Consider the following 12,317-nt stretch of genomic DNA (forward strand, 5'->3'; position numbering starts at 1 on the left):
AAATGTTTTATGAATTTTACGATGCCCGTTCATGTCTGATATAATGCACGGGGGCACCTAAGGTCTTCAGCAGTATGGCTGGAAAGTCGCCATATGACATAAAGTGTGTCGGTGTGACGTAAGACCCAAACAAACAAACAAATCCTTACTTTATAGAAGGTCCCATTATAACCATCATGTGAACACATCTGCGATGTTTCCAAATTTAAATTTTAACCATTTCATGTTAAATGTTGACTTAGGCTTAAGCCGGTTATAGGAGGTGTGGACAGTAGCTTGCTGTTACCACTACAGTCCATGCTCAATCAAACTAAATCTGCAACATTTTCCATTTCGCCATGTTGTACTTTCCTTATGAATTTTTTATCATTATTATTATGATCAATTTATTTACAAAATATAATGAACAAGATCGACAAGGAAAGACGCAGTTTAATAAAGTACAACACATGTTCATGTGATATTATTTATCAAACGTGTCCGTTTTTGTCTTGCAATACTTCAATTATATAAGCAGTCAGTGTAAGTTTACAGGTTTATCAATACTTGTGTTTTTCCGGAGAAACAAATAAGGTAAGATGTTTATTCCTTTTATTTGTGATTGTTTATATTTGAAAGCAATTTAGAAGAAATTACGGAAATTGGCAAAGAACTAATATAAGTCTTCTCTTATGATAATATTTTATTTCAGAATCACTTGTAATTATTGTTATTCAATATCTTATTTCATATGTATTAATGAAACATTTATTATTCTGTTACGTTTTAACAACTTTCGTGAAAAATGTTTATATGTATTTCTAGTAGTTTTGATGTATAAAGAAAAACATATAAATGTAAAAGTTAAATAAAATTTTCTTCTTCTTTTCTTTATTTTTATCTGTCATTATTTATTTGGTAAATGAATTAGGAGGAAATACGACGAAAATGAAACAAGAAGTATCTTTAAAGAAAAAAGATACTCGGCCGAAGTAATACTGATTAAGTTGCATATGTTCTTAGTTTTCCATGCAAAATCGTAAATGTGAGCAATCACGTAATAATTTCGTGTAGGGTTATTAATCTGGAAAATGGAACATTTTAAGATGTATGTATAATTAAACAAACATATCGTGTTTCCGTAAGTTAACTCAATATCTAACACGAACATCTCAGCAGTCGACGAGCAAGTATTTTCGCGTCACGACAAAACCAACATAATGGGTTTGCGACCAGCATGGATCCAATCCGCGCAGTCTGGTCAGAATCCATGCTGTTCGCTATCAGTTTCTTTACTTGTTATAGGGTCTGTAAGCGAATAGCATGGATTCTGATCAGACTGCGCAGACGCCGCGCAGGCTGCTCTGGATCCATGCTGGTCGCAAACACATTATGTTGGTTTTGTCGTGACGCGGCTCAAATACTTGAATAATATGCGAAAATGTATAAAAAATATAAATTTTATCAAATAAAAACATCATTAATCATGTAATATATTAGTCAATTATTGAACATCGTAAACTTAGGGTATCTGATAAGTTCTGATATTGTGCTCATGTTGACAAAAATGTAAAACAAAATATACACAGTAAGTTCTCACGTAAAATAAACTATCCACTAGAAAATGTAATGTGATCTTGAAGCTATGTAAAATGTTTTGTGGGAGGAAGTATTGCAAAACATAACTTAAATATCTGAGTATTTTAACAAGAAAGTTAAATAACTATCCTGTACATTATATTTTAGAATTATCTAACAAGAACTATCCTTTATATTATAATTTATATGTCGCTTTGCTTTTATTTTGACGTTGTGTGACCCATTTACAAAGGCTATCAAAATTTTGGCAGTTCGCAGTTTAGTTATTCAAATCACACTTATTAATCAAAATTGGGTCAAATAAAAATACCATTTGGAAATCAAATAAATTTTGATTTCAAAAATGAAATTTTAATGACATCGTGTACCTTACTCATTGTTACGGAAATATGTAAAGATTGTCTACCAATATGGAGTCTGCTTTCAAATGAAATCTCGCGGGAGAATTCTAGCATTGGACCATACACTATTTTAAGAACTTTACTATTTTAGATAAATACAAAAAATAAAAATAAAAAATTATTAATCATCACTCACAAAAATATGAATTCAGCATATTTTTGTTGTTTTTTTTGTTGCCCTTTGTTAATTTTCTAACTTTATTTTTGCCCCAGCCATTTCACTTAAACCATAAAAGCTATGGACTTGAAACTTCACAGGATGTTAGATCTCATTGAGAAGAAGTGCGTGCAGTGTACAAGAAGCGGCACTCTGCACTTCTTATTTTTTTAGTTATTGCCCTTTGTTTATTATAAAACTTTATTTTTGTCCAGGCCAATTCACCTACACTTTAAAAGCTATTGACTTGAACTTTCATAGGATGATAGATCTCATTGAGTAGAAGTGCAGTGCACAAGAACTTGTACTCTGCACTTCATTATTTTTGAATTATTACCCTTTTGTTAATTTTCTTACTTAATAGGCTTGCCCAGAGCATAACTTGGTCACTATAAATTTGATTGAATCCAAATTTGGTATGTTAGCTTTTTTCATTGACCTGAAGTGCAGTGCTAAAGAATCCATCACAGAGTACTCCATTTGATTTGTCAGAGTAAAACTTTCCATTTTTTTATATTTTTGATAATATAACAGTTTTATTAATCCATATGTAACATTGTTTCAATCAGTTCAAATGCTACTAAAATTAAAGGTACATGTACATTGTTAGAGCAGTGAAGAAAATGCCTAAGTGGCAGCAATATTGTTCATAACTCGCTGAGTTCTAATTCTGTTTATTTTCATCTAGAAAATACACTTCTGTCTATTTACTCCTTATTAATTTATTTCTTTCATTCTAACAATAGTTCAGTTTATTCTTTAAAGCATGCATGTTTTCCGAGTCACTGATCCATCTGTTCGGCATAATTGTATCGGACAAAATAGTTTTACTGTCTACTGTTGTTAAGTTGGCTAATAAATTGTACGAATTAAAATTGTAATAAATTAATAGTATACATGTATATTGTGATTCAGATATCCACCTGATGATGCAGACAATGTCCGTACTTATCAATGTAAGCAATATTTTAATTTCCTTGATTTAAAAATACTTCGTTGTGAAAAATACTTCGTTGTGAAAAATTTAAAAGAGACATACATGTAAAGACAGTAACAATACAGTGGTATAACATATTTGACAAAAGGATTGCCCCACGAGTTTTCCTGCTCGTATTGCCTTAATACGAATATTGTTTTCCTCAGAAAATATTGAAATTAAAAATGAATTGAAAACATATCACATATATGTTAATGTTGCAAATATGAGCAATGGTTACCTAATGAAGCTATTTTAGTGTAATAAAATGATTTCAGATTGTTTTGGCGATAACGATCATTCAGAATGCTGATTGTAATGGCCCATACCTACAAAATTGTGAAACTGATTTACAGGTACTTATTACAAATGCTCACATATTCATATTTAATTTTCTTTATCTAGTTTATTTTCAATTCATTTCTATCAAGGTAAACTGTAAATCCAGATAAATGCATTATATTTAAAAGATTGTTGCAAGTAATGAAAAGTTTTTTAAGAACCTGTTATTTATTCGAAATTTGGTGAATCTAAACAGTGTCCAGACGGCTACGCATGTCTTCGGCCAGGCTATGGTGAAGCGAGTGCAAAAGCACAGATGAAATGTTACCCATGTAAGTACATTGATATAAAAAGTAAAATAAGAACAAGATATATTTTGAAAAATGATACATATCTATGTTAAAAATGAAAATAAAGCGTCGTTTCTGAAAGAGTAATGTTCTGCGTTCGAAATAATCTAATGGACACACCTTATTATACTGGAACGAAATGCTATCAATTTATTTGAATTTCAGCTGCTTTTTTAAGATCCTGTATGTTTTGTGATTGAAATTGTTACTGTTTGTATACCACATTTGCAAAAAAATAAATATGTATAAAATTATGCAAATAAAACAATTTTCAAACATCAATGAATATGTACTGCAAATATTTGTGCACATTATATTTAATCAATAAATTATATGCATTCATTTTTTATTGGAAAATTTGACTAAATAAATTTCTAATTACCTCCCTTTATTTACATGAAAGTTTAAATTCGGTAATATCTTGATAAATAATGCTTATTGGAACTTACAATATTGACAAATCTTAATTTGAGCATCATATTCACGAAATAAAACCATGAAAAAAATGTGTTACTGGATCTTTAAGGCATCCTTTATTGTTGTAGTTTTTTCTGCAGAGTTGGCCATAGTGCCTTCAGTATAGTTTTAAGTTCAATAAATATATGTATACCTTTACTTTAATGATCGACCTTCATGTACGACTGAAATACTATATATTAGAATTATATAAATGAACATACAATTGTTAGAGTACATAAGACCCATTTTTTTTCTTATTGCATTCTTTGAAATTCCTTTTTTTCTAAACAGGTTGCTGTCGGGAAAAAACACAGTGTTATATAAAAAGCAAATTAAGTGGCATAAACTGCGACTGTGGAGACTCTGGGTATACAGGTGCTTGTTGCGAAACAGGTTAGTACATTTTATAATCGATCATTATTGAATATTTCCTCCATAGCTGAAGAGCATTAACATAACATTGAATATAAATAAAATGCTTATTAAAGTTCGTACAAAAGATCATATTATTATATACTGTTTATATAAATACAAGATCTAAATGTACAATGTAAATGAGTAAAGAAAAGACATATTTATAATATGTACAATTATTCATATATTTACTCATATTGAAAGTTAACTAATGCAATGAATCTGTGATATCTATCAACAATTGTCAACAATTGGAAAAATGAATAAATGAATATTTTAAGCTACTTAGATGCATAGAATATCACATTCAAAATGAAATCTTGATTAATTTTTACGATATATAATCAAGAGCATCAGAACTGACAAAATCACTCATGTGAAGGCAGAAATAAAATTTAAATCATTTAAGTTGTTTAAAGTTACAATAATTTCAATTTTGAGGAAAGATGATGAACAAGTTACTAACTTAGGGAAGAATAACTTTTATAATATATAAATGGCAGCAAAAACACTTAAGCAATTAACCTTAAGCAAGGCGATTAAGATGTGTTTAAGCTAGGTCAGTTTGATATAATTTGATAGCGCAATAGGGCAAACTATGTAAATTTAAAGGAACGGAACTATTATTACATGTTAAAGAGGCATTATAAGATACAATAGAAGGGGAATTTGTTATTGGTTTTAAATTTCTAATTGATAAGCCTCGCCCTTTTCTAGCACAGACACTTGGGGTGTGGGACTCAAAACGCCTTTAAAATCCAAATTAAATGCATATTTGTCAATCCCAGCACATGCACTGATCATATATATAAAAAAACTTAATATAAGCCGTTTTGAAAAAAAAATCATATTACAACGTCTATAATAATACGCAAGATAAAAATGTTCGCCGGAAAAAATCCGCACCTCTCAATCAAAATCACCATTATTTTTTCCTTTCCAATTTTTTCACAATTTTTTTTGTATCACACAGATATATTATTTCCGTGGTAATTTTAAAATTCCGAATTAAACAACCAACCCAAAAACATCAATTTCCCCCTTTTACTTCCATTACAACTAATTAATAAATTAAAAGGGCGGCACCAGCTTTAATCAAATTTATATTTGATTGAATTTGATTTTTTTTTTTCAAAACTGCTTATATTAAATTTATCACCCAAAAGTGAAAACGGCATTTTTCCTACGTTGTACGACAATTTGTCAAATTTTGAACGCAATCCTCTAAACCGAGCAGTTTTGTTTAAAACTACCGGGGAACAAATTTTAAATGTGTAAATGGAAGTAAAAGAAAATTTGCTGCACCAATTTAACAGCATAATGACCCTTTGTTGATTTTTTCACTATATACCATATAGAAATTTTGTGAACGCAACTCCTCTTAAACCGGTGCACATCTGCAGTGGGGCATCCGTGTCCTTTGGACACAGTTCTAGTTTTCATATATATGATCAGTACATGTGCTGGGATTGACAAATATGCATTAAATTTGGATTTTAAAGGCGTTTTGAGCTCCACATCCCATGGAAGTGTCTGTGTTTTCTAGCACATATCTAGCCTCGTCTGATAAAATTGATATCAAAAGACAGTAATTCTGATTCGTTATTTTTTATTTATATATTGGCATTACATTAAATTTCGGACAATATATGGCAATAGGGCGACTGACTGGTAAAAATGAATTGTCCGAATTTCGTTTATGTCTGTTGTTTAATGTCACTCGGTTTTTAAAATTGAAGTTTCTCCGCATGTATATATATTTAAAAGATTTGATTATAATTTCATTTTTCAAGATATAAATGACTGTTACAACAATTCCTGTCTTAATGACGGTACATGTATTGACGGAGTCAACAATTATACCTGTATATGCCCAGAAGGATTCTCTGGAAGGAATTGTGAAACAGGTATCTTTGAATTCACAGAATACTACAGCTACGTGTTATTAAGTGTTTGAATATCAAATAACAAAATGTTTTCTGATAGATATTTTTCTAAATTTGTTTATTTACACGATGGACATAGAATATCTATCATTTACTGTAACGTGAACATTTTATAATTAATCTTTATTCTTTATTTCCTCCATAACTGAAGAGCATTAACATAATATTGAATATAACACACTTATTAAAGTTCGTATAAAAGATCATATATACAGTTTATATAAATACAAGATCTAAATGTACAATATAAATGAGAAAAGAAAAGGCATATTTATAATATGAAGAAACATTCATATAATTTCTCATATTGAATGATAACTAATGCAATGAATCTGTGACATCTACCAACAATTGTAAACAATTGGAAAAATGAATATTTTAAGCTACTTAGATGCATAGAAAATCACGTTTAAACCGACCTCTTGATTAATTTTTACGATTTATATCAAAAGCATCAGAACTGACAAAATCACTCATGTGAAGGCAGAAATAAAATTTAAATCTTTTAAGTTGTTTAAAGTTACAATAATTTCAATTTTGAGGAAAGATGATGAACAAGTTACTAACTTAGGGAAAAATAACTTTTATAATATTAATATATAAATGGCTGCAAAAACACTTAAGCAATTAACCTTAAGCAAGGCAATTAAGATGTGTTTAAGCTAGGTCAGTTTGATATTATTTGATAGCGCTATAGGGAAAACTATGTAAAGGAACGGAACTTTTATTACATTTTAAAGAGGCATTATAACACACAATAGAAGGGGAATTTGTTATTGGTTTTAATTTTTAATTGATAAACCTCGCCCTTTTCTAGCATTGACTCTTGGGGTATGGAGCTCAAAACGCCTTTAAAATCCAAATAAAATATTTGGATTTTAAAGGCGTTTTGAGCTCCACAACCCAAGTGTCTGTGTTTTCTAGCACATATCAGCCTCGTCTGATAAAATTGATATCAAAAGACAGTAATTCTGATTCGTTATTTTTTATTTATTAATTGGCATTAAATTAAATTTCGGACAATATATGGCAATAGGGCGACTGACTGGTAAAAATTAATTGTCCGAATTTCGTTTATGTTGGTTGTTTAACGTCACTCGGTTTTTAAAATTGAAGTTTCTCCGCATGTATATATATTTAAAAGATTTGATTATAATTTCATTTTTCAAGATATAAATGACTGTTACAACAATTCCTGTCTTAATGACGGTACATGTATTGACGGAGTCAACAATTATACCTGTATATGCCCAGAAGGATTCTCTGGAAGGAATTGTGAAACAGGTATCTTTGAATTCACAGAATACTACAGCTACATGTTATTAAGAGTTTGAATATCAATTAACACAAAATGTTTTCTGATAGATATTTTTCTAAATTTGTTTATTTACACGATGGACATAGAATATCTATCATTTACTGTAACGTGAGCATTTTATAATTAATCTTTATTTCCTCCATAACTGAAGAGCATTAACATAATATTGAATATAACACACTTATTAAAGTTCGTACAAAAGATCATATATACAGTTTATATAATATAAGATCTAAATGTACAATATAAATAAGTAAAGAAAATGCATATTTATAATATGAAGAAACATTCATATAATTTCTCATATTGAATGATAACTAATGCAATGAATCTGTGACATCTACCAACAATTGTCAACAATTGGAAAAATGAATATTTTAAGCTACTTAGATGCATAGAAAATCACGTTTAAACCGACCTCTTGATTAATTTTTACGATTTATATCAAAAGCATCAGAACTGACAAAATCACTCATGTGAAGGCAGAAATAAAATTTAAATCATTTAAGTTGTTTAAAGTTACAATAATTTCAATTTTGAGGAAAGATGATGAACAAGTTACTAACTTAGGGAAAAATAACTTTTATAATATTAATATATAAATGGCTGCAAAAACACTTAAGCAATTAACCTTAAGCAAGGCAATTAAGATGTGTTTAAGCTAGGTCAGTTTGATATTATTTGATAGCGCTATAGGGCAAACTATGTAAAGGAACGGAACTTTTATTACATTTTAAAGAGGCATTATAACATACAATAGAAGGGGAATTTGTTATTGGTTTTAATTTTTAATTGATAAACCTCGCCCTTTTCTAGCACAGACTCTTGGGGTGTGGAGCTCAAAACGCCTTTAAAATCCAAATAAAATATTTGGATTTTAAAGGCGTTTTGAGCTCCACAACCCAAGTGTCTGTGTTTTCTAGCACATATCTAGCCTCGTCTGATAAAATTGATATCAAAAGACAGTAATTCTGATTCGTTATTTTTTATTTATATATTGGCATTACATTAAATTTCGGACAATATATGGCAATAGGGCGACTGACTGGTAAAAATGAATTGGTCGAATTTCGTTTATGTTGGTTGTTTAACGTCACTCGGTTTTTAAAATTGAAGTTTCTCCGCATGTATATATATTTAAAAGATTTGATTATAATTTCATTTTTCAAGATATAAATGACTGTTACAACAATTCCTGTCTTAATGACGGTACATGTATTGACGGAGTCAACAATTATACCTGTATATGCCCAGAAGGATTCTCTGGAAGGAATTGTGAAACAGGTATCTTTGAATTCACAGAATACTACAGCTACATGTTATTAAGAGTTTGAATATCAATTAACACAAAATGTTTTCTGATAGATATTTTTCTAAATTTGTTTTTTTACACGATGGACATGGAATATCTATCATTTACTGTAACGTGAGCATTTTATAATCAATCTTTATTCTTTATTTCCTCCATTACTGAAGAGCATTAACAAAATATTGAATATAACACACTTATTAAAGTTCGTACAAAAGATCATATATACAGTTTATATAATATAAGATCTAAATGTACAATATAAATAAGTAAAGAAAATGCATATTTATAATATGAAGAAACATTCATATAATTTCTCATATTGAAAGATAACTAATGCAATCAATCTGTAATATCTATCAACAATTATCAATTGAAAAAATGAATAAATGAAAAATTGAAGCTACTCAGATGCTCAGATGCATAGAATATCACGTTCAAAGTGAAATCTTGACTAATTTTTACGATAATTATACAATTATTAAGTGTTTCATATGTCTTTTAATATGTTTTTGACAAATTGTGTATATGCGTATATACATGTATTTGATATCTGAAAACTGTGTCATTTCCACTATGCTATCAACTTTATATTCTAATTATTTGTATTCTTTTCATTTTTCAAAAAAAGCCTTAAAACCACCAACATGCATGGCAAACAATAACTGTTTTAAGACAGCTTCAGAGTGTGGAACTGGTGAGTTGTTTTTAGATGCTGAATAATGCCTCATCCTATGGTGGGCGTGAACGGTAACTTGCATGTTCTGTTACCGTTCATGAATAGGCAAAAAAATGCTGAGTCTGTAACATTTTTCTATTACATATATGTGGTTTTGTGCGTTATTTAGGAATCCTTTATTACTCTTTATTTTAACACTTTGTGTAAAACAATGTCTAGCGGTCATCTACAAAAGTAAACAAAAGTTGAATTACTCTCTTGTTTACGTTTTAGTTATTTGAGCCGCGTCACGACAAAACCAACATTATGGGTTTGCGACCAGAATGGATACAGACCAGCCTGCGCATCCGCACAGACTGATCAGGATCCATGCTGTTCGCTTACAAACCCTATTACAAGTAGAGAAACTGATAGCGAACAGCATGGATCCTGATAAGACTGCGCGGATGCTGGTCGCAAACCCATTATGTTGGTTTTGCTGTGACGCGACTCATTTATTTTCATAAGACTTACAGTTGACTTATCTAGAACATAAGGGTATTGCGCGTGTCTATCCTTCTAAATGTATGTAATTATTACAACATATAGAGGATATTCAAGTTTTTTCTATAAATACATGATTTATTTTCATTGAGTGGTATGAAAATAAATATTTCATGAGTGGCGGTAGCCACGAGTGAAATATGGTAATTTTCATGCCACAAAATGAAAATAAATCATGTATTTATAGAAAAAACTTGAATTTTCTGTTTATTATATACATTTTTCTCTTTTTTGCGATAAGATTTCCCTTAAATTTTATGTACTGGCAGAATTTAAAAGAAAGTAGTCCGGCAAGACACCAGTGAAAATACGGAAAATATGTTTCACTGCAGTGAAAAATAAATTTTTACAGAATGAAAATACGCATTTTATTTCATCAATATTTCTCAATATTTCATTTATAAGTATATAATAAACCTTTAATATTTAATATGTTTAATATACCCAATAAGAAAAAAGTGTTAATTTGTACATTAAAAGGAAAATAATTTTTATTCACTATTATTTTGTACGAAACTAAAATTCGTTTCAAGATATAATAAATATACTTCTCTTCTAGGCTGTTACATAGAGGAACAAGATCAAGATGAAGTTATCTCGAATACATGGTCAGCTTCGTTTGCGTTAATAATCTTTCCTTATGCCACAGTTGAAAGGTGCCGAAATAGATGCTTAACCTTTAATACTTGTGTTGCATATGCTTTTAACCCAACAGGAAGATCTTGCTACCTATATACCACTACACCTGCAGAGGGGTTGGTTACAGAATATTCAAATACTGATGACCTATACGTACTGAGATGCTCAAGCTGTTAGAATGCGGAAGATTATTGATTCTGAAAATGGACTTTGTATTGCTATTACTTTTATCTTATGAAACATGCTTGGAGCCAACGTTTAAAAATAAATGTATGGACAGTTTGTACATGAATTAAAAGAATTGCAAAACAAAACTGATGAATAAACTTATCCAGTAGCATTCACAAAAGTCTTCGTTTTAAATTACTGATAGCAGTTGTCTTATTCCAACTTATTCAAAGTACATTCAATTGTATTTTCTTTTTGTAATTGAAAATGTGTCATTATAGAATGTGTAATTATCAATGATTGGTGGCACTTTTTCATTATCCCTCATGTACAGACTCAATCAAAATGAGTCTGCAATTTTCATGTAATTTTGTTGCCATTAATGCTTCGAGGGATCACACTTTTTTCCAGAGTTTCAAGAGCTGTCAACATTTCACTGAATTCAGTAGCTTCACCTTAAAGAGAATAAATTGTTGTTTAATTACGTTTTAAACAGCCTAGTTTATAACAGAGACTCGGAAATAATGAAAAGTCTTGAAATTGAATTGTTTGTACGGTGTCCTTCACCGTAGATCTGAGAGATAATAATATGATGTTATGATACATGTCCATTGTTGAGTACAAGCAGTGTATACAAAAATGGAGTCCTTGACATTTATAATCAACAGGATGTGATTTTGGCATTGTTTTCGAATTTGCCAGGGTTCATATTCGAAGTCACAAAAACTTGACGATAAAAAATCATTTCAAAGACAACCAGTCATCTAAATCCAGTATAGTAACCATATCCAAGAAATCTTTCCTGGCCATTCGAAACTTAATCTTTATTAAGTGGTATGTGCTACGATAGAATATATTCGAGAATATACCGTCCACATTAACAATATTCGGTGGTTTTAACATTTATGTAATGCTGATATATCTATTGTTGTACTGCGCTTTATTGCATAGTGTGGTTTTATTCTCTTACATATGTCTTGTTTATAATGTCCGAGTCTGAAACACTACAAATAATGGAGACTTCGATGTCCGTGAAGTACGCGGGATAACGGGCTAAGAGTCTAGCGTGTTAACAGTATGAACTGAGCGGGCTAGCAG

The 12,317-nt window shown here is 30.1% G+C and overlaps 1 protein-coding gene across 1 annotated transcript; it reads left to right on the plus strand.

The window, feature by feature from the left end:
• The first annotated feature begins 432 nt into the window (after positions 1 to 432).
• LOC132723818 (fibropellin-3-like) lies at positions 433 to 11,367 on the plus strand. The gene is made up of 10 exons (XM_060708601.1): positions 433 to 573; positions 3,052 to 3,092; positions 3,391 to 3,468; positions 3,651 to 3,726; positions 4,495 to 4,596; positions 6,411 to 6,524; positions 7,734 to 7,847; positions 9,052 to 9,165; positions 9,822 to 9,887; positions 10,972 to 11,367. The coding sequence occupies exons 2-10, from the start codon at positions 3,063 to 3,065 to the stop codon at positions 11,226 to 11,228; spliced, it is 951 nt and encodes a 316-aa protein (XP_060564584.1). The 5' UTR covers positions 433 to 573; positions 3,052 to 3,062; the 3' UTR covers positions 11,229 to 11,367.
• The last annotated feature ends 950 nt before the right edge of the window (positions 11,368 to 12,317 follow it).

This window comes from Ruditapes philippinarum, unplaced genomic scaffold (genome assembly GCF_026571515.1).
Source record: "Ruditapes philippinarum isolate M1 unplaced genomic scaffold, ASM2657151v2 ctg5482_1_1_1_1, whole genome shotgun sequence".
NCBI classification, from domain to species: Eukaryota; Metazoa; Mollusca; class Bivalvia; order Venerida; family Veneridae; genus Ruditapes; species Ruditapes philippinarum.